This window comes from Poecile atricapillus, chromosome 28 (assembly GCF_030490865.1).
Source record: "Poecile atricapillus isolate bPoeAtr1 chromosome 28, bPoeAtr1.hap1, whole genome shotgun sequence".
NCBI classification, from domain to species: Eukaryota; Metazoa; Chordata; class Aves; order Passeriformes; family Paridae; genus Poecile; species Poecile atricapillus.
The window spans coordinates 5,574,174-5,602,020 of record NC_081276.1 but is presented as its reverse complement, the minus strand read 5'-3'; the positions used below and the strand labels follow the sequence as shown (position 1 = coordinate 5,602,020).

The window sequence follows — 27,847 nt, the reverse complement described above, 5'->3', positions numbered from 1 at the left end:
AACCTTCCCTGGAATAGCTTTGAACTGTTTCCAGGAGTGCTGTCCCTGGATCCCAGGGAGGAGAGCTCAGCACCTCCCTCTCCATATGCCCTCCTCAGGAAACTGCAGAGAGCAACAGTGTCATCCCTCAACCTCCAAAGGAGACAAGACCAGAACCCTCAACTGCTCCTCAAGGGCATGCCATCCAGCCAGCCAGCTTGGTTTCCCTCCTCTGGACTCATTTGAGGACCTTCATGTCCTTTTTAAATTGTGGGGCCCAATTTATGGGATTGCATTCCCATTCTATGGGGGGACACAGAACAGGAATGCAGTTATCACAGCTATAGTCAATTGTTTCAGGATGTGCTGTGGCACCATTCATTGGCAGTGCACCACCCTTTGCAGAGGGGAAAGGATGATCTTAAACTGTACTGGTTACCAACTTTTTTCAAATGTAATTCAAAGCATAGGTTTTAGCTCATAAATCCTGTGTTATTTGCATTCCTTGCTGTTATAGACTGGTGGCACCCAAGAAAAGGGAAGTTGTCTCTGTTGTGGTTTGACACTGATTAAGACACCGGGCACCTATTAAAATTGTAATGAAGGGCTCATGAGTTGAGATAAAGATTGGGAGAAAACACTATAAGGGCAAAACAGTCTCAGACTTAAAGGTATAAAGTAAATTTAATATTAACAGAGTCAGAGGAGGATAATGAGGAGTAAAAGAAACCTTTCAGTTTGTCACTTGAGATTTTTCTTCAGTTTGCTTAGGGAGAGGAGTCTTTTTCTTCTGCTGTGCTGTGGGATCTTTCCCATGGGAGACAGTTCTTTGTGAATGTGGTTCAGTGTGGTTCTAATTTCACAAGTAGCAGTCCCACCCAACTTGCTGTAATGTGAGTCCCTCCCACTGGCAAGAGTCTTCCCTAAACTGCCATGTCATGGGTCACTAGCAAATGGAGTGTAGTCTTTTAAAGCTAGGCTGCTCTAGTTTGGAAGCAACGGTCCTCTCTGTTCAGGTCTCCCACTAGACCACAGCTTTTTAAACATCCACCAGCTCCAGCGTGAGCACCTTTTCTCATGGCTTGTGAGTGGATCTCTTCATCCCCTGTGGATTTCATGCATGACAAGGGGACAGTTTGTTTCACCATAGTCCTCATGACTGCTTGCAGAGAAATCTTGATTCTGACACTTGGAGCACTTCCTCCCCTTCTTTCTTTCCACTGACCTTGGTGATGCCATGTTGTCTTTTTCCACGTCTTCACTTCTTCCTCTTTCTCCGACTAGGAGGAAAAATGCTACTGCTCATAAGTACCATTGCCAACACATCCCACCAATTCAGATTTCTGCAGCATCTTGCAGAGCTGAGAGGCTGATTTAGTCTAGTTCTGCATTGGGGAATTGCTCATCATGCTTCCACTGCTGACCAGGTGGCCCTGCCACCATTGCATGGGCAGTGGTGGCCGCGGCGGCGCTGGCACCATCCAGCGCCTCTCTTTGTGCAGGGTGCTGAGAAGGGGAAGCCTCCACCACCGCCTCTGCCCTTCTGCCTGCAGCATGGCTGGCTAGGGGTGACCAGGAAGGCAAAGTTCACCATGGGCTGTGCTGAAATGGTGGTGGTCTTGGTGGCTGTATGGCTGCACCCAGCACTGGGATCGCCCCTGGCAGTGGTGCTTCGCCACACCTCGGAAAAAAATTGCCCACACGCTGTTTTGATTTCCTTCTTAAATATGTCTTCACAGAGGCCTTATGAACCTTTTGAGTTGGGCCAGAAGCATGTCCATCTTAGAGCCATCAGAGATTGGCTCTGTTGGACATGGTGAAGCTTCTAACAGTTTTCACAGAAGCTACTTTTGTGGCCCTTCTCCAATACTAAAAATTAGGCTGTGCCAAATCCATAGTCTCTAGCCTCAATCAGCCTGATGATGCCTGCTGATCTATCAGAACCATGTTTGGACATATGGAAGGGCCTGTGTGTGACACTGAGCTTGTGTCATGGCCAAATTCCAGCTGGCAACCATGCAGCTGCCCTTCACTCACCTCTATCCTGGTCTTGGTGGGAAGAATCACAAAGAAAAGTTAAAGCTCATGGGCTGAGAGAAGAAGTTTAACAATCAAATAAACCCACAAAAGAACCCCACCAATAATAATAAACCAAATACTAATAATTGTTGTGAAAAGGAAACAGATAAAATGCAAGAGGAACAAGTGAAGCCCAACAGAGTTGCTCACCACTCACTGACCAATGCCCAGCCCATTCTTGAACAGCAATCAGCCCCTCACCAGCAGTTCCCCCAGTTCACACACTGGGCAGGATGTTCTGTGGTGTGGAATATCCCTGTGGCCAGTTTGGGTCAGCTGTCCTGGCTACGCTCCCCCCCAGCTTCTTGTGCAGCTCCTCACTAGCAGAGCATGAAACACCGGAAAGTCTTTGACTTGAGGTGAGCACAACTAAGACACAACAAAATCAGTGTGTGATCGAGATCATTCTCTTCATGAATCAAAAGAACACAACAATGTACCAGCCACTGGAAAGAAGATTAACTCTGGGAGACATTGTTGTCATCACGGATGCATGGTGGGGTAACTCGCATGACTGGAGCGCTGCAATGGGTGGCTGTAGACTCAGGGGAGTCTACAGGGGACAAGCAAGGAAGTAACTAAGTTGGAGTAACCCTATGTGTGAGTGTTTTGACTTCCTCTAGCTTGATTAGGGCAATGATAAGGTTAAATGAGTAGTTTCATGGTTAAGGATTGGGGAAAGATCATTGGCTGTCGTAGACTGACCAGCCAGGAAGAAGAGGCAGACAAAACATCCTATAAGCAGCTGGGAAAATCCCCACAATCACTGGTACTTGTTCTTGTGTGGGACTTCAACTTGCCAGTTGTCTGCTGGAAATACAACACAGTGGAGACAAAACAGTCTATGAGGTTCCTGGAGTGTGTGGAAGAGAACTGCCTGACACAGCTGGAAAGTGAGACAACCAGGGAAACTGCCCTGCTGGACTTGCTGTTTGTGAGCAGAGATGGACTGGTGGGGGATGTCACAACTGAGGCTGTTTGGACAACGCGATAATGAAGTGACATAGTGTTTCATACTGGTCTGTTGAGGAGACTGAGTGTCCCTTGGGAAGCAGCCCTGAAGGGCAAAGGGGTCCAGGAAGGCTGGACATTCTTCAAGAAGGAAATCTTCAAGGCACTAGAGCAGGCTGTCCCCATGTGCCAAAAGACAAGCCAGTGGGGAAGAGACTGGCCTGGCTGAACCGAGAAATTTGTCTGAAACTCAGGGAGGAAAAGAGCATTTATCACCTCTGGAAAAAGGGGCAGGGAACTCAGGAGGACTATGAGGGTGTTGGGAAGTTATGCAGGGAGAAAGTTAGAAGGGCCAAAGCTCAGCTAGAAATTAATCTGTCCACTGCTGTAAGAGATAACAAAAAGTGTTTCTATAGATAAATCAGCAACAGGGGGACCGAGGAGAATCTCCATCACTTGTTGGATGCGGTGAGAAAAAATTGCCACAAAGGATGAGGAAGAGGCTGAAATACTTAATGCTTTCTCTGGAACTGAGGGTGCTGGTCGGCAGCAAATGAACATGAACTGATGTGTGCCCAGATGGCCAAGGCCAGTGGCACCTGGCCTGCATCAGAGATAGCAGAAATGAAGTTATTTGCTACCCCCTTAATGGTATAGTTATGAGCTGAATTTGCACAATTCTGTTGCAAATTTGATGCTTTCATCCACTTGGCTCTGGTTTCTTCCAGCAGCAAACTCACTTGCACAGAAGAGGTCAGTTGGTCAAGTTGTCTTGAGCATGTCTTGGAAGCAATCTGTCTTTGACATTATCTTATGTCAAATGCTGTACCCCTCTTTGGTGTGCAGAGGGGCCACAACAAACCATCTAAGACTCTTCCATTATGAGCTAAATGCCAGATATTCCATCTCAGACCATACTGCCCCACCCACCCATTAAGAGTTTGTGACCAGAACCAGAACATGCCTAGAAGGCCACATTCTCCCACCACAGCCACAGTTCACACTGGGGAAGGTGGCAGAGGTCTGCACCCCTCACAGAGCCAGGGAACACAATCGTTGGTGCCTTGGCACCAGCTTGGTGGCTGACACCATGACGTGGTGTGTTGGGGTCTGGAGGCCTCTTGCCCCCAGTTGCCCTTTGTCCTGCTGGGGCCTGGACCATCCCCTGGGCAGCCTTGTGTAGAAGGAGGTGAGGAGGTGGGAGCTGGAAGCACCGTGGGTTGAGTTGGAGGAAGAGTGGTCCTGGACCCAAAAGCAGCACTGCTGCTCCACTGCAACCCTGCAAATGATTCAAGCCCGGCTGATTGAATTGAATTATGAGTATGAGAAGCTAAATGAAAGAAGTCAGCAGCTGTTTCAGGAACTGGAACCACTGGAAAGAGAAAGATCCAACTCTGTCATTGCCAGGCTGCAGCAGGCTAACCTGGAAGCAGACAAGGAATAGCCTCCTGGAGGCTATGAGAAAGCAACCAGCAGAGCTTCGAGTATTTGTAGCTCTGTACAACTATGATCCTTTTGATAGTCCCAATGAGTGGCCTGAATTAGAGCTTCCTCTCATTTCTGGACAATATATTTACATCTTTGGAGACATGGATGAAGATGGTTGGTATGTGGGAGAACTGCATGGTGGCACAGGAGGATTTGTCCCATCCAATCTTGTTGAAGAAGCTGGAGTGATGGACATCCTGATGGCACCACATCTGATGGAGACCAACTGATGGTCTCTCCAAAGGCTAATGATTAGAGGATGCAGAGGATGTCCAGTCTTATATCTTCCTGTTAAATGTTTTCTTAATGATCTGTCAGTGTCACCTCCCTGTCCTGTGTATATGTGAATGGAAAGGACAAGATGCAATCTGGGCAGGGGTACCACGGCCAGAGAGCAGAACTGTACTGTACTGAACTACAGCAGCACAGCAGTAGAGGTTCTGGGCTGGAGTAGCTGGAAGTTGTAGCTAGTCTTGACATCCCTCAGCACTGTGGGTCTCTGGGTTGCACGGGAGAAACTGAATCCTGCTTCATCCCCAGGGCTTCCAGCAGGGGATGAGATGCCTGCACTGCTTCAGCTGAGTCCCTGCCCTGCACAGGATTCAACCAACACCTCCCTGTCACTGCCTGTATGTCCTTGTTTTCTTATGGATCAAGAATACCAGAGGCCAGAGGGAAATATTTATACCTTTTGCAGATATCCATTTCTGGTAGGAAAAACCTGCTTTCAGAATCAGTCTCCTCTCTTTAAGAGAGGGATGATTGGTGATTATTTCAATCAGCTAAAAGATGATTTATTGAGGGTGACTCTGCTGCCCTTCAAAAGCTGTCAGACCTGAAGCCCCAGGACATCTCCAGGGAGACCAGAAGGGGCAGCACCTTGGGATGGCAGGGTGTGAGTCTAGGTGTGTGCTCAGGGCTGTCCTGAGCAGGGTCTGTGTGCCAGGGCAGGAACTCTGCTGCCTGCCAGAGTCAGTGTTCAGCCAGTCCAGGGAGCTTCCCAATGCCTTTTGAGGAGATGTTGTGAGGTGCCTCAGGGAGGCAAAGATTTAGTTTTAGATAAGCATTGTTAACGTGAGAGGCATGGCTGTAAGCCAAGCTAGTGAATTTTGACCTCCTGCTTTGGAGGATGGGCAATGTGAGCCCTGGATGAAGTTATTTCACCCCAGACCTCTTGGGAGGAGTGGCCCAGGAGTTCTGATTAGGTTTGAGTCCCTGGGAGTTTCTCCCTTGTTTTGTTTCTACTGGTCCCTAACCCTAAACTACACCCTCAAAGGTGGAGACCCTCAAGAGTACTGTCTCTCAAAACCCCTGCCCTGCCTTTGTTTGGGGCTCTCTGTCTCTGAATGGCAGTTTGTTCCCATGCTGAATAAATGGTTTCATGAACAGGGGCCCATCTCATTGGTATTACATGCTGGTTCCCAGAAACTGTAGCTTCCCTGGACATGATCCTGCAGTTGCAGACTGCGACAGGGAGAACCTGGGGGTTGGAAGGAACCATGCTGAGAAGGGCAGAGTCCTGTTTCAATTGAGAGGGTGCTACACGGGCCAAAGCTGTTCACAGCTCCACATCATCCTCAGAACATTTCTGATATCAGTTTTGAAGAATATCAAAGCAGGGAGTGAATGAAAGGGAAGGAGTCTGTGCATTGTGTTTTCTCCTCTTGGTTCCCTGAGTAGGCAGACTGCATTTTGAAGGCACCAAGATTGCAGCTCTCATTAGGACTTGTCTGTGCTGCTCCTCAGGCCTTGCACACACCTCTGTCCCTGGGCAGAGTGCTGCTTCCAGGAGGTCTTGGCAGGGCAGTGCTGAGAACTCAGCAGGTTGGAAGGGGTCTGTGAACACTGACAAGGAGGAGTCATAGGAATCAGAAACAGCTCCTGGCAGAGATATCTCCAGGCAGCAGAGACATGGACTGCAAGGGAGAGAAAAGTGTCGCCAGAAACACCTTGGGAGAGGTGATTTAGGCTCCTCCGTGCCATTCCCTGCAGTGCAGATACCTTAGCCAGAGCAAGATTACCTGACGGGAGAGATACCCTGATCAGGCAGGGGATATTCTCAGGGCAAGCCTCATCTCCTACAATAATTTTTCTTCACCAAAAGAATTGAAAGACACTGAGCACTGGTGCAGGCTGCCCAAGGCAGCAGTGAAGTCACCATCCCTGGAGGGATTTAAAAGACGTGTAGATGTGCCACTTGGAGACATGGTTTAATGGTGGTCTGGACAGTGCTGGGTTAACAGTTGGACTTGTGGCCTTGGTGATGTTAAATATATTTCCTAATTTAAACAGTTCTTTGCTTCTAAGCCCCTGGTCCATTCTCCCACCCATCAAAGTCACTGCTGTTAAGGCCATGGGTACAAGGATGAGGTACCCCCTCAGCAGCCAACCTCTGAACCCTCATGCCCATATATCTTCCTTGTCCTGACCATTGGTGGGCATTTCTCCATGTTTCCCCTCTTTGCCACCATCTCATCTGGGGTCTCCTGGTGCTGCAAAAAGTGAGGCTGCAATGAGGTGAACCACCCTTCATGGAACCCAGAAAGTCTTCTGTAAGATTCCTTTCTCTAGGCTGAGGCCCTTGAGATTTCTCAGCTGCTTCTCATCAGACTTTTCTCATCAGTGCTTCAGACCCTTTCCCAGCTATTCCCTTCTCTGGACATGCTCCAGCCCCTCTACATCCTTCTTGTCATGCCCAAAACTGACCCCAGGATTTGAGGTAAGGCCTCAGCAGTGCCCAGCACAGTGGGACAGCCACTGCCTGAGACCTGTTGGCCATGACAGTCAGTCCCTAAATGCTTACCCATAAACTCCTGCCTCAGTCTTCATCCATCCCTTGGCACAGCTTGATCCATTCTAGTTGTTCTCTCACCTAAAGAGCAGCTCTAGCACCTCACCTTGCTGAACTGTCTTTCTTAGTATGTAGCCATTCACACCAGCATTCGAGTCATGCAAACTATCCCACCACATCTCTGTAACTTCAATGTGACCATGGCCCTGCAACCGCACACAGCTCGTTAATACCTCCCATTTGTTCCCCATGCTCTGTTCGTTGCAGTTCAGAGGTAATGGAGCAGGCAACCTTCCCAGCAGAGGTCCAAGAGGATACACCACAGCCATACACAGCCCTGAGGTGGTTGGCCTTCTGCTCTCATCTTGGGAGGCCACAAAGGAACATTTGCCACTGCTCTGGGGGTCCTGGCTTATTCTTGGATGTGATGCTGGAAGCACCCCCAAGTCCTTCAGTTTAAAGCCCAGCTGTCCAAGATGTCCAGCCTGCTGTCAGGTTCCCTGACCTCTTCCAAACATGTGGATCCCATCCTTTCCTAACAGGCTGTAGCCATTGAAGAACATATTACCATATGTTACCACAAAAGTCAAATGCCCATGATGGCACCAGCCACAAAGCCAGAAATTAATTTGCATTATACATCTATTTTTGGCCATCCCCTTTCCTCTTATGGGTAAAATGAAGGAAAAGATTACTCGGGCACCAATAGTTTTTACTTGGGCCCCCAGGGCTTTATAATCTTTATTGGTTTTGCCCAGGTTCTGGCTTATGTGCAATTTGTGCCACATGGAAGAGCAGCAGTGGAGAGCAGTCCATGCTCTTGAGAGGTTGTGGGACCCTCTCAACAATATTTCAGACCTCAGCTGCCAGAAGGTGGACTACCTCACATAGCTCTCTGCTGAAGGCTTCATGGTCCCTTAACAGTCACTCACTGTGAGCACTCATCTCTTTTACAGTGTTCCCTGTGTGCCTCTGGTACAGTTTCTCCTTGCAGACCTTGCTCATGGGTGTCTAGAGCTGATAAAGTGCCAATTCTGGGTCTGGTGTGATGCTGGAGGGTAGAGGCTGAAGTAGAGCTCTACTTTTGTGGGTCACCAGCTTTGAGATGCCTCATCCTCAGTGCCTGCCAGAGGAACATGGTTCTGAAAACACCTGTCCACACTCATCTTAGCTCCTCTAATACTGCATAGCCTTTTAACTGTTTCCTGTTCCTGATCACATAACAGATCATCAAACCTGTGCATGCCTTATGAAGGTATTTACCTTTTCTCCAGGAGAAAGGTCTGGGCACTTGTTGCAACTCACCACCTGTACCTGTACTGAAGTCTCCTTCCTTACCAGCTGTATCTGGGTGAAGCCTTCCCTTGGGAAGGTCCATGCCTGCTGGACACCAGCTGACTGGAGGATCTGGTGAGAAAGCATGTCTCAGAAAGAATGCACTGCTCTCCTCCTCTTGCAGGGGGCAGCTTCCCCTACAGCAAAATAATCTGGAGTTGCCCACCAGGTGACAGGTGAACTCGTCCCCAGGGTTTGTGCTGCTAGCAGGTGTGGGGACAAGTACAGCCATAGACTTGTGTGATGTATGAAGGCGAGAGACACAAGCTAGGTGAAAGTGAATCTACTTTATTTATGAAGCTCGCCAAATTTACAGCCTTAGCCCAAAAGCTATTTTTGACTGCAAGCTTAAAACTAATCACAGTTCTACAATAAACCTGTATTCTTGACATCTATTAACAATTCTTTCCAGAGTCACAAGTCAGTAGAGCAGAAAAAACATTTTGTTTCAGATTTCTTCATGTTCTGGTTGAAGCAGTTTCTTGTTCACCTTGTGTAGTTTGTTCAAACACCTCATGCTGCTGCTGTTCTTTCTGTAACCCTTTCCTTACCCCAACAGACATAACTGCCCTGCTGACATAACTTCACTGGCTCCAGCAGCATAAAGTGAGCCATTTTCTCCTAAGTGCTGGCAAATCCCACAGGCTGAAAGGAGAAGGAGACATTGCTCAGAGAGCCTTGACGCTGACATGCATACAGACAAATAACACCAAAGTAATTTTATTGCAAGCATTCCCAAAATATCTCTATTCCTGGAACCTCTGACAACATGAGTTGCAACTGGAGGAATTCTGACCAAAGAGAAGGGGTTGGTTCAGACCCTTGAGAGAGATTCAGCTCTCCGCAGAGAGAGAGCTCCAGAGACACAATGAGATCTCTGCCCTGGGAAACCCTACACAGCTCAGCCAAACAAGGTCCAAAGACACCAAATGTTGCCCTCAGGTTAGCCCAGCTCTGAGCAGATGGTTGCCACAGAAACTTCCTCAGGTTCCTTCTAACCTCAATCCTTCTGTGAGTATGAACTAACAAGTTCTCCTAGAAAAGCCTTTTCTTACTCCATTCCATTCATCACAGTCATATTTTGAAATGTCCCAGGACCCAGATAGAACCAAAAGTGTATTTTTTTCCTTTCAGACAGTACCAGTGGAGATGGGAAGATGGAAATACTCTCATCAACACTGAAAAATGCCACCCATCCCTCTTAATCCAGATAGATCCAGATCTGTTCGAGGGTACTGACTTCAGGAAGGAGGGTGCAATTAGGAGGCGTGAGAACTAGGAAGTACCCTTCCAACAGCCTCATTTCCCAGCTGCCTTTCTCAGGCTTAAATTCAATATCATCCTTCTTTTTCACATCTTCTGTAGAGACCCCCCATGGCCCATCCTCCTGTGTCCGTCACCTTCACCTCCCAGTAATGTCTCCCTGAAGGTGAAGCCATCACAGCCCAGCATGCAGCAGCATGGGTTAAATCTCTCAGGGATGTCAGGGATGTCCTGTTGTGTGTCACCTTGTTTCACACTTTTGCCATCATCAAATAGGACAAGGTCCCAGTGGGCTGTGTCTGGATCCAGAATCATGTTCACTGCAGGTGAGATGGAACCAATACATCAAGGCAGAGCTCGCCCCAGGGGAGCTCTTGGCTGGAGTTGCCTAAGGAAGAAGCAGGGTGGGAGTGAGAGCTGTCAGATTGTGGCAGGGGAAGGTGCACAGGATCGCAATGTTCGTTCAATGAACAGAAAAAGATGCAGAGAAATGAGAAGATTGTCAGCAGACCTTCAGGCTGAAGACCCCAGATGGGTGAAATGTGAGGACACAGCTCACTGAGGACCAGGACTCTCCAGATTTGCCTGAAACTGGGGCATGCACCAAATGTACAAGGAGTTTGGGTGTTACACTTCCTTTGCTAAAGGGAAATTGGCAGAACCACCCCTGGTACCCCTAATAGCCTGCAAAAGGGGAACTGCCAGGGAGGGAGAATAAAGCAGGGAAAATGATTCAGCACCCTGAAAAAACAAATTGTAATTACCTTCTTCTATAGGCACTGCATATCTTCTCCATGCTTTTTAAAAACAAACAAACAAACAAACAAACAAAAAACCCACAGGTGAAAGCTAATCAAACACACTTGTACTGGATTAACTCAGGGTAATGATATGCCAGTGTTGCTGCTCATTTTCTGAGTTGTTATCTTTGTGAAAGTCAGTGTGTTACTTCAAAACTTTTGTGTCTGACTACGTGAAAGGACTCCATCCATTTTCTACAAATACAACCATGCTGCCAGTCCTGATTCAGATGTATGATTCAGACATACATTTATGATCACTTTGAAAACTGAAGGCATTTTCTTCTCAGTATAGAATAATTACAGGGAACAGTGTAAAGCCACACAGAGACCAATGGAAAATAACTTCTGAAACAAGTTCTGTATTTGCAACTTCTTCCTTTCCCAAAAGGAAAACCAAAACCAGGGCACACGTACAAAACTCAGATGAGATAAAGGCCCAGCTGAGAAGTCTCTCACGTATGAAAGAGAATGATACCGAGTTCTTTGGCTTGCTTCTCTGCAAAAGAAGGTAAACCAGCACAGGTGGGTTGTGGGATATTGATTTGGATATAACCCGGGTCCCCTTTCCTGTAACCACCTGCATATGCCCCAGGGTGGGTTTCTGCCACAGCTCAGCCATCCAAAGCCTTGTCCCACCCCCATCCTGGAGCTCTGCTCTGCCAGGAATGGTGCAGTTTGTCCTGTGCAAATCTGGGGCTGGAAATGTTCTTTCGGAGGTCCCTCGCTTCCAAGGGGACCAGGACACTCCCAGTCTGCTGGCATCACCACTTCTGCCACCCATTCCCAGCCCAGACATCATCTCTAGTCATCTCAAATTCTTGTTTTTCAAATTCATCCTCCTTCCCTCCAACCCCAACCACTTTTCTGGTTACTTTGCACTTTTAAAGTGAAAAAACCAAACCCACCACCCTAGAGAGACTCGGTAAATAATTCTTTGTAAGGAAGAGGAGATGACTCACTGATTTCTGCACTGCAGTCCCCTGAACAAGGAACACACACACAAGTTACTGTGTGGCACAGTCCCTTCCCTGGGACTCCCACCTCACTAAACCCCAGGACAGGTCAGGACCATCAGGACCCCGTTGTCCTGACCGCACAGGTCAGGACAGGCTGCGATGGAGGGGGCAGATACACTGCCTTGTGCTCCAATTGCAAGGACAGATGACCTGTATTTAGTTTCCCCACATCATTTTTTCACCCCGTCATTAGCACCAATTTACCAAGAGTTAATTTGTAATAGCCAAAGCACTATTCCTCAGGAATTCTACAAGCAAGTAAACAAACAAGCAAACTTGCTTGCTCTTCAAGTAAGTTAAGCTTTTTAAAATTTACTGATTGAACAATCTGTATTTATGTAGGAGATGTCTTAAAAGTTCAGGTTTCTGTAATTTTCCCTTAAAGAAAAATAACTGTTCAGAATTTCAATACTTAAATTAAAGGAGTGTCAGAAAGCATTGACAGCTACCCAGGGGAAAAATCTAATGACTGGGGTGAATTTTCACATGATGACAAGGCCAGAGGATGGCAAAGGAAAATATCTGCCTAAAAGGAACATTTGGACAGAATGGGAGTATGAATGAAAAAGCCTGGAATTTTTCACAGAGCATTTCACCAAGGAGACGGGGAGTGAGACTTACGCAGTCCTGCTGCTTGTGTCGCTGGAAAACAAAACCAGACCAGAGTATCACCACCAAACTGGTGCATTTTTCCCATGATAGGCTTGTTGGGGTAGGGAGGAAGCTGAAATTGATCATGAAAGAAAAGCTTCAGCCCAGAAACTCCTTGGTCTTTCTTCTCAAGACTTTCAGGATCTCACCCACCCTCCCTAACCCCACCATGCGCAGAGATCAGCACCACCCTGCTGGAGACCCGAGACTGGGCTCCAGTTCTAGGGCAGCTATGAAGGGGCAGGTTTGCCTCAACAAGGGAGACACAAGGTTAAATACCACCTGCAGAAGTACATAACTGACCTATGCCTGAGCTCTCCAGTGCTGAGAAATCTGAGTCCTCTGCAAAACAAAATGTGCTACCTCAAAACTTCCTCTGGCCTTGGGAAGGAAGAACCTTGAGTGTCGCTAAAGGACATGAAATGATTCACACAGCCACTCTCAGTGTCAGAACAAAACCTGTCACTTTATTCTCTGATTCCAGTACTTATAGATTCTCAACAATGACAGGGATTGGATAATTAAGCTACCACCTTCCCAAGCACACTGGTCATGTGAAACGTCCATCAAAAGAGGTTTCTTAGAAGGAATGTGATAAACAACTTATGTTTACAGGACTTTCTGGGAAAGTAACTAAAACTATGAAAACATTATCAGAAGGCTTAATTTTCAGGGCGACACTTGAGAGCACTTTGAAGAGCAAAGCTCACTGTTGGTACATCTGTTCACACTTCCTGTGGTTCTGCAATGATTGTCTGTCACAGTATTGTCATAGTACAGCTGGCCTGGACTGGACAAAGTGAATCTGACCATAACACAAATCCAATTCAGCTAGCCTACTTCATGTCTAGCTAGCCTACTTCATGTCTGAACATGTCCCTGGATACATTACAGGGGACCCTCAGCCAGCCCCATTCAAGCTGAGAAGAAAGCACACCACTGGTCAAGAAGCTGGGCAGGGAGAGAGATCTCAGCCAATGGCTGTAAAGCCCAGGAGATACAAATTAAGTATTTAAGTGAGCTCTGAATAATAAACGAGGCTGTTGTCTCATGAGCATCTGGAGTATGAGTGTGGATTTTCATCTCCCCACCCACGACCACCGCATTGCAATTGTTCTTAAAATTAGAAAATTGATTCATTCAAATTAATTGCATAATTGTATGTATCCAAATAATTTCCATCCCAAATGTGCCCCAGAAATGCAACCCATGAATTCTTCCATTTGAAGAATTCTCCAGTTTTTGGAAAATGGAAAGTAAAACTTACCTATTTTTTTCTGATGCTTTCCCATGAAGAAAAGAAAGAAATGCAAAAAATTTTAAAAATCATCTCTCCCAACAAGCAGTGATTAGCCCCCAGCAGGTTACAATCACCCACATGGCAGAAGAGCTGCAGAGTCTAGATGTGCCTCAGTGCCCACATGACCCACCAGCCCCATCTCCCCTGAGTAAGAAAAAGAGGATTTCAGTTTCCTTCAATCCTCTGTATCACCTCCCATCAGAGTCAGAAGGAAAGGAGGCCCTTTCCTTGGGTGGTGCCAGACCACCCAAAAGTGTCAGTGTCTTTACAGGGCAAGGTGAATTATTGCTGCATTTCCATGACGGGGCAGAGGAGTGAATTATGTGGCTTTAATGCCAACTTCATTCCTTGCCTCCTTGCTAGAGAAGATGACTTTCTTTTCCTGACAGAAGTCAAAAGTCCCTGGGTCTTTAAGTTCCCTGGCACAAAATGTGTGCCCCAGTTATCAGGACAAGACCCTGGTTCCATCTGGGTGTTTCTCAACCCCTTGCATCAGTTAGGACCAGAGGTGGCTTAGCAGGACAGCTGAGCTCCACCCCAGTTCCTGCCCCAGGATGGTACCTTTCATCTTAAACAGATAAACAGGGAGGGATAGAAAGGAAAGCAGCCACAGCAACCAGGACCAGGCCTGTGGCAATCATCCAAGAATGGGCATCATGGAAAAAAGGATCTGAAGAATGAAATCCCTGAAAGGGAGGTTACTCTGAGGCTAGCAATGGGAAGGACATTATTTCTATTTCATACATGGTCATTCCATCTGAATTTTCATTGAGAATGAAAATCAGCTCCTCACTATGCTCCAAAAACTGGCAAAAAATGACAAAAAGTACCCCCACATTTTGGCAATTAAGCACTTGTCTGAGGCTGATGACATTTTGTCTGTATTTTCGAGGATTTTCAAATGCAAGATAGATTTCTAACCACATTATTTCTAGTTACATCATGGTTTCTCCTTTTTTAGAAAAAAACCAACTATTGTATTTCATTAGTCAGTAGGGGATCAGAAATAGGGTAACATGTACACAGCAACACTCCAATGCAAGACAGTACCACCAGGAGAAAGATAATGACACCTCAGGAAAATGAAATTTCCAAGTCTTGTTCATTCCCAAAGTACAAGAGGAACAAAATAGAATGGAAAAGCATGTGCTGCTGCAGTGCATTTTGATGTATGCTTAGTCCAGATCACCATTGCATGTCTGCTCTATTCCCAGCCCCAAATCAATTATCCAGTGAAAAAGGAGCTTTCCTGTGGCACAAGGGAAAATTAAAAATACATTCATTATCTGCAGGTGCTAAAATGAGACACAAGGGTTTATTTCTCATACTAAACCTGTAGGACAGGATTTCACAGTGGGAGAGACTAAGGGCATGGATTGGTTTTCCCTTTTTCATTTAGTTCCAGTGTTTATTTCAGCCAGGCATCTGTAGAAACTCTGCCACACTGAGGGCTGTTCCTTTTCCCCCCCACCCTGCACTTCCTGATGGAAATGATGGATTTAGGAGCACAGCTGCACAAGCCCCACCAAAACCACAGTTGTTTGCACACAGAAATGGAAGTGGAATGGAAATGGAAATGCTGAGCCCAGTGTTGGGCCGATGCCCTGGGGAGTTCCCCATGATGCCCTGTGCTCAGCTGAGCTGATCTGTAAAAGGCTGACCCCTGCTCCAGTCTGTGCGGGACATGCTGGGTCACACCCCTGGTGAGCTGATGCTGCTCTCTACTGCAAAGAGCCCATTTTCATCCAGGGCAGCGTCTTCCCAGCGGGATGGGAGCTGCCACCCACAGGAATCTTGCCACAGCACCTGAGGCCATGGGCACCAGCTGGCTGAGCTACAGGACACCTGGATCCCCCCAGCCTCATGGCACTCCAGTACCATGAGCGGGGCAGAGCCACTGGCTGCGGGAACAGAGACCCCAGGTGAGCCTCCAGGCTGTTGGATATTGGGAGATATTGGTTTGGCTGTTTCTCTCCCTGACAAGGACAAACTTTGACACAGACAAATCAAAGAGTTTTTTCAGACAAGTGTCACCTGGAGTCAGGACATTTCTTGCAATCTCCTTCACATAACATAGAGATCTGTTCTGGAAGCCAGTTCTGCAGCAAAATAAACCACAGGCCTGGATATTAAAATATAAATGCACAAATTATAACATCCTTCCTTTATTACCCAATGCCTAATTTTTTTTTACACCTTCTTATATGAAGAACACCTCTAAAGGAGGAAGCATATCTCACGAGCTCCTTATGGCCACTTGGTGGGTAATTTAACTTCTCTGAGACAATCTTGGTATTTTCAAACATAGGACTGAAGAAAACCTTATTTCCAAAGCAGCCACCTCAAACTACTTCTGGACAGGAGGAAAGGGAAAAAGAGCGCTTTCTGCAAGCAAGTTAATTAGAAGTACCAGGGACACGAACTACAGACCTGTCACCTGGAACTTCACTGCAGCCTCATCATAAGCTGAGACATGTTGAACAAAACGGGTGTAATTCCTTCTGTCAGAGAGCTGAACATGGAAAATTTTCTAGTGTGTGCTGCCCTGGGGCAGGCCAACCTTCAGCAGCTTGGTGCACCCTCAGTACTGAAGCATCTGCTCCCCATACTGGTTCTGGCCTGCCTTGTATCACAGAATAACAGAATGGCAAGGTTGGAAGAGACCTCAAGATCATCAAATCCAACTCATGCCTTAATACCTCAACTAAACCATGGCAGAGTGCCATACCCAGTCTTTTTTTAAACTCCTCCAGGGATGGTGACACCACCACCTCCCCAGGCAGACCATTCCAGTGTTTTATCACTCTTTCCATGAAGAACTTTTTCCTGACGTCCAACCTAAATTTCCCTTGGTGCAGCTTAAAGCTGTGTCCTCTTGTTCCGTCAGTTGATGTCTGGTGAAAGAGACCGACCCCCACCTGACTACAACCACCTTTCAGGGAGTTGTAGAGAGTGATAAGGTCACTCCTGAGTGTCCTTTTCTCCAGGCTAAACAACCCCAGCTCCCTCAGCCTTTCCTCACAGGGTTTGTGTTCCAAGCCCCCACCAGCCTTGTTGCCTCCTCTGGATGCACTCAAGTGTCTCAACGTCCTTCGTAAACTGAGGGCCCAGAACTGGACACAGCGCTCGAGGTGCAGCCTCACCAGTGCTAAGTACAGGGGAAGACTGACCTCCCTGCTCCTGCTGGCCACACTATTCCTGATACAGGCCAGGATGCCCTTGGCCTTCTTGGCCACCAGGGCACACTGCTGGCTCATGCTCAGCTGCTGTCACCAGCACCCCCAGGTCCCTTTCTGCCTGGGCACTGTCTGTCCACACTGTCCCCAGCCTGTAGTGTTGCAGGGGATTATTGTGGTCAAAATGCAGGACTCAGCACTTGGACTTATTCATCCTGTTTTTCCTACTGGACTTTTCCCATCCATCCAAACATTCCAGGTCTCTCTGCAGAGCCCTCCTCCCTTCCAAAAGATCAGCACACACTCCCAGCTTAGTGTCATCTGCAAATTTACTAATGAAGGACTCAATACCCTCATCCATGTCATCAATAAAAATATTGAACAGGACCTGGCCCCAGCACAGACCCCTGAGGGACACCACTGGTACCTGGCTGCCCCCTGTATGCAGCACTGTTCATCAGCACTCTCTGGGCCCAGCCATCCAGTCTGTTCCTAACCCAGTGCTCCTGTCCAAGCCGAGGGCTGCAGCTTTTTCAGGAGTGTGCTGTGGGATACAGTGTCAAAGGCCTTGCTGAAGTCCAAATAGACAACATCCACAGCCTTTCCACCATCCATCAGGCGGGTCACCTGGTCATAAAAAGGAGATTAGGTTGGTCAAACATGACCTACCTCTCCTAAACCCATGCTGGTTGGGTCTGATACCGTGGCCATCCTGTAAGTGCTGCATGATGACAGTCAGTATAAACTGCTCCATTACCTTACCGGGTACTGAGGTCAGGCTGACTGGCCTATAATTACCAGGATCCTCCTTCCCACTCTTTTTGTGAATGGGTCTCACATTGGCCAGCTTCCAGTCATCTGGAACCTCACCAGTGAGCCAGGACTGCTGGTAAATGATGGAGAGCAGCTTTGTAAGCTCATCTGCCAGCTCCCTCATCACCCTGGGATGGATCCCATCTGGTCCCATAGATTTATGAACACCCAAGCAGCTCAGCAGTTCTCTGACTGCCTCCTCTTGGATAACAGAAGGACCATTCTGCTCCCTGCCACCATTTACCAACCAAGGAGGACAGTTGTCCTGAAGGCAAGCGGCTTTCCCACTAAAGACTGAGGCAAAGAAGGCATTAAGCACTTCTGCCTTCTCCTCACCTGCAGTTACTAACTTCCCTCCCTTATCCAATAAAGAACAAAGGTTTGTCTTACCCTTCCTTTTAGCATTAATATATTTATAAAAACATTTTTTATTGTCTTTTACAGAAGTCGCCATTTTAAGTTCAAACTGACCTTTGGCCTCTCTAATTTTTTTCCTACATGCTCTAGCAGCCCCCTTAAATACTTCCTGAGACACCTGACCCTCCTTCCAAAGATGATACATACTTTTTTTGTTCATAAATTCCTCCAAAACCCCCTTGCTCATCCAGGCTGGACAGGGCGTGGCAAGGCAGAAGTGATGCACAAAAGGTGAGAACTGTTCTCAAAACCAGGTCACCTTTGTATCCTGTGTGTGCTGCTCTGGGGAGAAGCTGCAGGGCAGCACAACGTTCTTGCCCTTGGCCATGGTGATGGGGTTGGGGTGTCCCCTCATGTTGAGCAGAGCTGGGAGAAACATGCAGAGGAAGAAGAGAGAGCTGTGAGTTTGCCGTGGCACCTGAGCTGAGGCACAGCAGATGATTCTCAGTGCTGTTCATGTGCTGTCAGGCCAGGTGTCTTGGGGTGATTTTATGATGATACCTTATTTCCTAATTATCTGCTTTATGCCCAGAAATGTTTGTGGGATCTTTAAGATGAACCAGGGGCAGGACCAGAGCCTGGGAGCCCCAGGATTTTGGTTTTTGTTTTTTTGTTTGGTTTTTGTTTTTTTGTGGTTTTTTTTTCTTCCCCTGGTCTGGAGGCTTTTCATTGGCAGCTTTTTGTTTTATTTGTTTTTTTTTCCTTGAACTCTTTTGATTAGTTTTGTCCTTTGGCTCAAGGAGCCCGCAGGGGCACCCCTGGCTAGTCCAAACCCCAGAAAGACCAGAGAAAGAAGGGACATTAAAATCCACCAACTTTGCCTGCTGTGAGGAGAAGATCCACACCAGAAATCCAACAGGTTCCCAGCCACTTTGTGAACTCTTTTCTCCCCCCTTCCCAGAGACAAAGAAGGGCAGCCACCATCTTTGCCTCTCAGCAAGGTGGGGATGGGGTATAAGGTTAAATTTTCTTTTCTTACCTGTGCTTTGTGGGTATCTTGCTTTGTTAATAGTTTTACTTTTTTTTCACTTTCATCCCCTGGTATCCATTTCTCGCATTGGCAGAAGAGAGTTATTGAAGCCCTTTCCCTCTAGAGAAAACACTCATTCCAGGGTGTTTCCTCCTGAAATTTGTCTCCAAAACCGAGACACCAGGTCATCGTGCTGGCAGCATCCCCATGCCAGGCAGAAGAGGTGCTGAGGGGAGCTGGGAGAGGGACCCTACCCTGCAGCATTGGCAGTGGGCTGGGGCCAGGCCACCACTCCTTCCTCTGCTTCCCTGTCCAATGCTGCCAGGAGCATTCTTCAAACCCCTGGTTCTCCAGGGGATAAGTGGTGCCCATGCAGCTCAGGGCAGGCAGAAAGCAGGACAAGGAATGATGGAAGTGGCTGGAAGGTTTCTGGGAGGTTGGCTGGAGCAAGTGACAACTTGGCTACAAATAAAATTCAAATATCCTTATATCTTCTCATCCTTTACAAAGATCTATTAAAAAAGTAGAAATGTCTCAGCTACTCTTGGCATCTTTGAAAATTTAAAAGAAAAAGGCTTATAATAAAATGGCCACTGAGCTCACTGAGAAAATGGTTCTGGTTGAAGGGAAACAAAAGCAAATTAACTTTTTTGACAAGACCACTTTTGAGTTAAGTGCTCTGCTGCATTCTTTGCCAGGGCTGCCTTGAAGAAGCTTCAGGTCAGCAACATAAAAGAAGAGCCCAGGCTAAGTTTGTTATTGCTGGCTTTTTTCCTTTATTGATCTGGTTTTCCAAAGGGTCCAACACACCCTGGCACAATAAATGGAAATGTGCAGGAAATAAGAAAAGTAGGGAGGGAAATGGCAGCAAATTATAATCAATTATTTGGCATCATCTAATCCTTACCCAGGTTCAGTGAAGTTGTTCCAACACCTGTGCTGCCATGGCTGGATGGATGCACCAGGATCCAGAGGGATGCTGATGCTTCCAGAAGTGGAGAAGGTTTATGGAAAGGGCCTGACCCTGCTCTGAGCTCTGCTGTTCACAGGGAGCTGCTGCACCGGCAGCCAGGAAGATACTCAGGCTGGAAGCTGTGCCACAGAGATCAGCAGGATCCAGGGGATTCTTACCTAGTGCTGCTCATGAACTTGGAAAACTAAACTGTAAATGACGAAAGCCAGCAGAGAGTAGAGGAGCTAGGAACAGGAGAGCATCCTCTTTACTGGAGCACTGTCTGGAGATGAGGAAGGAAAGGGAAAGGGCAAAAGGGAGGAAAAACAAGGGAAGATAAAAAAAAAAAGAAAGGCGGAATTCACTTTTAAAGGGATTCATTGCTGAAACCAGCCCCTTTTTGTAACGCCTAGTGAAGAACCTCAGATGCCAAAGGTTGAAATTGATTTTCCATCTTCAGCCTGACATTGATTAGTGTTTTATACAAAGTACCAGAGTGGTATAAAAAGCTGTGGGGATTTTCCAGGGGAAAGCAAAGGACAGTCTGCTCTGGCTTTTTTGATCCAGCATTAAGAAAGAGAAAAACAAGTACAGAATGAGAAGGAGAAGCCTTGAGCAATTCAGGATTCATTCCATACACCTCAAAGAGAGTGGGAAGTGGCCTTGGACCAGTGGAAGCAAAATACCCAAAACACTGATCCTAGGCCCAGACAGGACAGGATGTGACCCCACTCTGCTCTCCCATCCCCCTTTTTGCCCACTGACTTGGTTCCACTTTGCTAACAAGAGGAGGAAACCACGGGCAGTTCTGACAGATGCCAGAGGATGATTTCCATCTGCAGATTCCCAAAAAATGCCATGCAGCCAGAGGCCCTGAGCTCTTTCCTGCACTCTGAGCTGGAGGAGGAGCTGCTCGGTCATCACCCAGAACCTCGGGGAGATCTCCTGGTCCCAGCTAAGTCTTTCCCTGCCTGAAAAGGAAACAAAAATGTCAGCTGTTTCCTCCTGTGCTGCCTCTGCTTCAAAATGAAAGTTGCTGAGTAATTTGGGGAATTTTGGTAATGCTTTTGCTCTGGATATGCTCTTCTGGCAGCATGCACAGACACACCCTTGCTGCAGAGACTCTCCAGGGCTGGACGTGACAGCCTCCTCCCACAGCGCTGCCTGGACTGGCAGCAGTTTGCACATCCCTGGCATGAGCCTGGAGGCAGTGGGAAGGAGGGAGGTAATGAAGCTGGGATTCACACCCAGAGGCAGTGCCATGGTGGCAGCAAAGCCCAGCAGTAGCATAAAAATTGCTTGAAAGCAATTCCCTGCTGAGAGGTGAGGCTATTGAGGATGGTTCCTTTGGGGAAATCTGCTGCCCTGAGAGAGGTGAAGGCAGTGCCTGTGGAGATCAGCCCAGCCAGGTGCAGCACCCTCTCAGCCCAGCCAGGCATGGGACACCTGCTGGGTGTCCAGAGAGAGACCTGATCAGGGACCTGGCCAAAAAGGGTTACAGGGAAAATAGGGAAGCAAAAAGGAAATGGGACAGACAGACAGACCTGGACAACTCTAGTGGTTTGAAAGACAGGTGTCTGCCAAGGAAGGTGGGAACCTCCCTTGGAATGGAAAATGTGACTCCCTTTCCTCCAAGTTATTATAATTTTGGAATCAAAGGGCTTTCAGACAAAGATATGGGAAAAGGAATAACAGTTCTTTACCAGTATGTATGTGTGTATAACAAGGCAAACAAACAACCAAAGCAGCAGCAACAACAACAAACAGAACCACAGACCCGGTCCCAGCCAGAACCTCAGACCCGGTCCCGGCCAGAACCTCAGACCCGGTCCCGGCCAGAACCTCAGACCCAGTCCCGGGCAGAACCTCACACCCGGTCCCGGCCAGAACCTCAGACCGGGTCCCGGGCAGAACCTCAGACCCGGTCCCGGCCAGAACCTCAGACCCGGTCCCGGCCAGAACCTCACACCCGGTCCCGGCCAGAACCTCAGACCCGGTCCCGGCCAGAACCTCACACCCGGTCCCGGCCAGAACCTCAGACCCGGTCCCGGCCAGAACCTCAGACCCGGTCCCGGCCAGAACCTCAGACCCGGTCCCGGCCTTCTCGCGGCCACTTTCCCTGTTGGTGCAGTTCCTCTCACTGCCGGCAGGGGCGCTGTTGGCTCCCGGCCGGGCAGGGCGGGTGCGATGATTCCCGTGCGGCTGCAGGGGGCGCTGTGGTGCGAGCTCGGCCGCCTCTCCACAATGGCCAAGACGGGCTGCAGCAGGAACCGTGGAGCGGCAGCTGGAGCTGCAGGGATGAGCAAACTCCACAGTAGCAAATGAAATGTAGCAGAAACTCCACAGGAGCTGAGGAGCGTCCAGGCAGGCAGGGGTGCTGGGTTACAGTTGTCTGGAAAATTAATCCACAAACACCAGAGGTTTATGTCCAAAAAGGAGACAGAGGAGTCCTTCTACTTTATTTGAATAAAGGGAGAGGCCATGGAGCATTCCCCTGGGGTCTCTCAAATTTTTGGAGGGCGCAGACTCCTTTTTATCCTAATTCCCGACTGTATGTCCCTTCTCTCTTTCCCCATAGGCTGAGGGACTTGAGAGGTACAGACTTCCCAGAACGCCTGATACCTGAGACCCGCCCCCCCCTTCCCCAATGCATAACCCTCTTCTTAATTCTGAACTCTTGTGGAATTCGTAGTGTTTCCTCAGTGTCTTTTTCATCCTTCAGTGGAATCCATCTGTTGGAGTCTGAAATACAGACTGTGTGCCCTTGCTTTTAATGTTTAGTTCTGGGATTCAAGGGAACACTGAATTTCATATAATATGAAATTCATGAGCATGTTTTCATAGTGATACATGAAAACAAATGTTAAAGTTAGATAAGAAAGGTAGGTGTGTAGATTAGAAAGTTTCTTAAATCACTGAGTGAAAAAAATAGTTTAGAGAACAGGAGACAATATGGAAGATTTAAGGTGTTGTCTCTTGTCCTTCTTCTTTCTTCTTCATGTTCTTCTCCTAGAGGTTTTTGGGTAATAGTGAGTGATTGGATAAAAAATGCCGCAGTGCATCACAGAGGTGATGGGTCATTGGGTCATTAAGAAAAATAATATACGTGTCTATTGTTAATTGGGTAAAAATAGGTATAAAGATAAAAGAACTGCGTAGTTCGAGGCCATTTTGTGTATCAGACATGAAGTGTGCCACAAGGCCTTGTTTGTACCATCAGAAGAAAGAAATGTACCAAATTGCAAAGATTAACCTTGTAACCAGCCTGGAGAGACCTGTTAACTTTTGTGAGGATCCTTCAATAAACACGAGAAACAAGATTCTAACGAGCTCGAGAGTTTACTTCGAATAATGAGAACTGAGATAAGTGGAACTCCCCACGAGGGAGGATCCCAGAAGAATTCAGCCCAGAGAAGGCTGGGGAACTATAGAAAGCTGTATTCACAAAGAATTCAGCCCAGAGAAGGCTGAGAAACTATAGAAAGGCTGTATCTACAGAAAATTCAGCCCAGAGGAGGCTAGGAGACTATAGAGAGCTGTATTCACAGAGAATTGAGCCCAGAGAAGGCAGAGAGACTAAAGAAAAGATATATCCACAGAGAACAGAGCCCAAAGGAAGCAAGGAAAAGAGAGACAGAGGTAACATCCATCCCATTGTTTCTGTTATCTCTCAGTGATAGTTTTATCTTATCAGCAGACCCACAGCCTGTTTGTAAATACAGCCGTCATTCCTCTCAGTGTAGTGAAAACCCGGAGCAGTGGCAGAGAAGCGGCGGCGCTGGGCAGTAGCTGCCTGGCTCCGGAGCACCACTTGGAGAGGCTCCCTTGGAAGCAGAGGGGTCTTGGGGATCCCGGGGTTTCCTCTGAGGCACCCGAGTAGATGGTGAGGGTCCTTTGTTTGGTGAGGCAGGTGTTAATAAGGTCTAATGCATCGGCTGCCCTCAGGAGCGGAGTTTCACTCACGGTAGGAGGCAGCAGGAGACAGCATCCCGCAGTGGTGGCAAATTCTCCCCACAGTGACCGCAGCCTGCCTCTGATGTCGATAGCGAGAGAGAGCTAATGTCCCTTCCTGCTAGACCAGATCTCTCTGCCCTTCCCAAGGGAATGCCCCTCAGCTGCCGTAGCAGCCACCTGCACTCATCCCCTTCTCTTTGGCCATATCCTTTGTATCGGTCGCTATTGTCTCTTAGCAATAAATGGGAGAAAACTCCCTGAGAGAAAAAAAAGGAAAAATCCTAACCGCCAACAACAACAAAAGACAGCAGAAAGAAGTGTAATAATTGAACCTCGTAACTTAACTTACTGATGGGATCACAATTCCATGAGCATGGCTCCAGGGAAATCCAGCCTGCACAGGTGTGCAAAGCTGGGTGTCCCAGACAATTGTGTGTGCCAAGGGAAGGATGTGAGTACTAAAGCCATGCAGAGTGGAAGGAGTTGGGGAGGACAAGGTGTCAGACAAACCAAAAAGGTGCAAAAGGAGCTGGTCATGGGTAAAGTGGAACTGGTCAGTGAGCTTGGCCAAGGCAGCCAAGCTCTAGGCAGGGGTTTCAGGCAGGTAGAGGGTTCACACAGGTGTCTGCAAAACCACCTGGCAGCAGCTGCCCTTGCATCCTGCTTTATTTGTGCTCAGCTGGTGCCTTCCAGAGTGATGTGACAAAGAAGAGTGGAATGCCTTGTGTTCCCTGGGACTGGGAATAAGGCCATCATCCCTCAACACATGAAGAGTTGCCTGGAGAACAGAGAAGTGGTGAGATACAAAGCCCAGCACATGCTGTTCCCCATTTACCAGTTGAGCAGTCAAGGTGGCACATGCCCTGCAAACATCTCCACTATGAACCCATGGACAGCAGGACAAAACTGGGCAAACAGCCAGGATAGGAGCCAGACCTCCCCTTTTCACAGAATGCAGCCTTGACATGCAGAGCATGGGCCACTGCTCTGCATCTGGTGTCCCCAGGTGCCATCCCAAAGAGCTGGAGATGCCTGTGGTGCCGTGGCCCAGGAGGTCTCTGAGTGTCCTGCACAGGGAGATACAGACTCCTCCAGCACTCAGGGGCTCTTATCACCCACCTGCAGCTGGGCCAAGGGAGCAGAGATGCAGTAGACCCTATGATGTAAACAGGACTGGGCACTGCAGAAACAGGAGGAATTGCCAAATTGGATGATGTGTTGGATGAGTTCCCATGTGGGCTGGCAGCTTCAGGGCATGGCAGGTCATTGCCCAGAGGAGGGGAGGTGGAAGCGCAGTGGGGTGGTACCCAGACAGACTCCCAGCTCTGTTCTCCAGGCCATCCAGCCCTCTGGACTGTGCCCTGCTCACACAAACAAACTGGAAATACTGGGCAAGCTCAGTCCAGCCCTGAGCAGATGAGGGGATCAGAGGAGTGGCGAGCAGACTGAAGACCTTCCAAACCATCCCAAACCTGCTTTCCTGGAGCCAACCTGCAGGCTGAACAGGTGAGTACTGTCTGTCTAAAAAGTGCTGAATGCTGTGACCCTTCCATCATTCCTTCTCTGCTTTATCATCTTCAGGCAGCCCTTGAGTCTTGCAATTCCCACTTTCAGAAGTGAATCCTGTTTCCTCTCCTGTTGATTGACTGTGGTGTGCTGGATTGATGTGCTGGCATCCAGGATGGAAAGAGTAGAAAGTGAGACCCTGATTGATGAGGTGGAGGACATGAGTGGAAGAGGTGAGTTTTCAGAAGGGGAGGAAGGAATTTCTTTCTCTGTTGAGAAGAAAATGCATCCTGCTTTTGCTGTGGGACAACTACTGGAGATCAAAACACTGAGCCTTGTCCCCAGACTAGGCTTTTCATGGGTTGGGACTTGGTGGCTGCAACACTCCCAGATGAACTCTTGGTGCTTCTCTGTAGACCCAGCTCCAGCACCAAAGGCTCCTGAGCTGACATCCTTAGCCCCCTCCATTGCTCACAGAAAGAGACGTGAATTTGGGGCCATGGGTTATGGGTCTTGGAGTAACATCTACCATGGTTGGCACTGGTTTGTGCCCTGACCTGTCTGTTCTCCTCTTTCAGCACCAGAGACACCCCAGCTCAGGTCCAGGTGGCTGTACTGCAGGTGTGCACCCACCTACTCAGGTGCCTCCTCCTCCAGGAAACTGAGGTCCTCTTGGCCAGGATGTGTGCAGGCCCCTGGGGCAATGACAGGATTGGGGCAGCAGGGAGCCAGGGACAGTCCAGCTAGGGGGGCTTTTCACACTGCAGGGAAAAGGAACTCACCCTGTCCTTTCTCTTGCTGGGGTGGATGCAGCCCCAGGACTGCCTGTTCTGAGCAGCTTCTCCTCCTTTGTCCCCAGCTGATGTGACTCTGGACCCAGACACCGCCAATCCCTTCCTCATTCTGGCCAGTGACCAGCGAGGGGTTGGACGGGGGGATGAGTGGACCTTGCTGCCCAACAACCCGGAGCGGTTTGACACGGAGCCATGTGTGCTGGGCAGCCAGGGCTTTGCTGCAGGGAGACACTGCTGGGAGGTGGAGGTGGCCAAGGCAGGGGACTGGTGGGCCGTGGGAGTGGCCCAAGAGTCTGTCAAGAGGAAGGGGGTCCTCAGTTTTACACCCCAGGAGGGGATCTGGGCCGTGGGGCAGTGGTTTGGACAGTACCATGCTTTCAGTGATCCTGACTGGACGCCCCTGCACCTTACCTGCCACCCCAGGGTCATCCAGGTCTGCCTGGACTTCACAGACAAGCAGGTGACTTTTGCTGATGCTGAGAGTGAAGCCCCAATCTTTGCTTTCTGCTTGGCCTCATGTGCTGGGGAGAGGCTGCGCCCATGGTTCTGGGTGGGGATGGACTCATGGCTCAAGCTGTGCCCCTGACAGGGAGGGAACACGGGGGGGAAGGGGAGAGACTGGAAAGGTGAATGTCATCACCTTGAGATTGGTGCTGAGAACTTGGAGGGTCATGCATCCTGCTGGCTTCTCCTCACATGGATCCTCTGGCCATCAAGGGGAGGACTGGCAGGTCATGGAGCTGGACCCCAAAACAGAGCCTCCTTCAATCCCCCACCCCTCAGCTGGGACTGCAGGAACAACAGGGAGCACAGAGACTCGGTGCAGGGAGGAGGTTGGTGCCTGGTGTTCCCATGGGACCACCACTGAGTGCCAGGGCGCTGCAGAGCTGCTCTGTACAAGGCCTTGGAAAATACAGCAGAGTCCAGCTCCTCCAAGGGTGCTGGAGTAGTGCTTTGCCTCTGGCTTTTTTCAATTAAGTTAAAAAACCCCAAACACAGCTGGATACTCATGATAACACTTATCTTCCCCACGCATCCAGAGCCTCTCCTTGCCTGATGTGCACCAAGCACATTTCTTGCAGCAGAGCACTGGTAGCAGTGCAGAAGCAGCAGTTAGGGGCAGCCCAGAAAGGAAAGCACAGTGCTGAGCTGTGTCTAAAATCCACAGGAGAGGCAATTCCCACAGATCTGCCATTTTCTGTTCTTGCCCCATCAAGGTCCCACCTCATAGGATCCTGCTAAATTCTGTCCTTAGGAGAAGGTGGATGTAGATGAAGGGGGACATTGCCTGGGTCCAGCCCAGATTTCATCTCCAAACACTTTTCTGGCTGCACCTTCTTTAGTGCCACCTCAGTTGTTGTTGTGGTGGCATCTGGGCACAGGCAACAGTATTGGTCTTCCTTCTCTACTCCAGGAGCTGCAAGGAGTTGCAGCACTGGGTCAAGCCCAGGTATCTGCCCCCTAAGCCTCTTCCACTGTGGTACCACCAAGACTAGGGAAACCCAGGGATCTCTGCTCCCAGTGAGGTACTTCCTACTCTCCACGGGCAGAAGCCTCAGACTGTCCTGGATTTGCTTGGGATAGAATTCACTTTACTCTTAGTAGCTGG

The 27,847-nt window shown here is 48.6% G+C and overlaps 1 protein-coding gene and 1 pseudogene across 2 annotated transcripts; one reads left to right on the top strand and one right to left on the bottom strand.

The window, feature by feature from the left end:
- Window positions 1–8,904: 8,904 nt before the first annotated feature.
- On the bottom strand, window positions 8,905–21,247 carry LOC131589155 (butyrophilin subfamily 2 member A2-like; annotated as a pseudogene).
- Window positions 21,248–22,156: 909 nt separating this feature from the next.
- LOC131589377 (thaicobrin-like) lies at window positions 22,157–27,006 on the top strand. Of its 2 annotated transcripts, XR_009279725.1 has the most exons (3): window positions 22,157–22,705; window positions 23,624–25,677; window positions 26,023–26,160. XR_009279725.1 is itself a non-coding variant. In XM_058858796.1 (2 exons), exons 1-2 carry the CDS (start codon window positions 25,620–25,622, stop codon window positions 26,822–26,824), a joined length of 579 nt encoding a protein of 192 aa, XP_058714779.1. In that variant the 5' UTR covers window positions 25,553–25,619; the 3' UTR covers window positions 26,825–27,006. The 2 variants fall into 2 exon arrangements, 1 of the variants encoding a protein (XP_058714779.1); XM_058858796.1 differs by lacking the exons at window positions 22,157–22,705; window positions 26,023–26,160 and adding an exon at window positions 26,304–27,006 and having other exon boundaries at window positions 25,553–25,677.
- The last annotated feature ends 841 nt before the right edge of the window (window positions 27,007–27,847 follow it).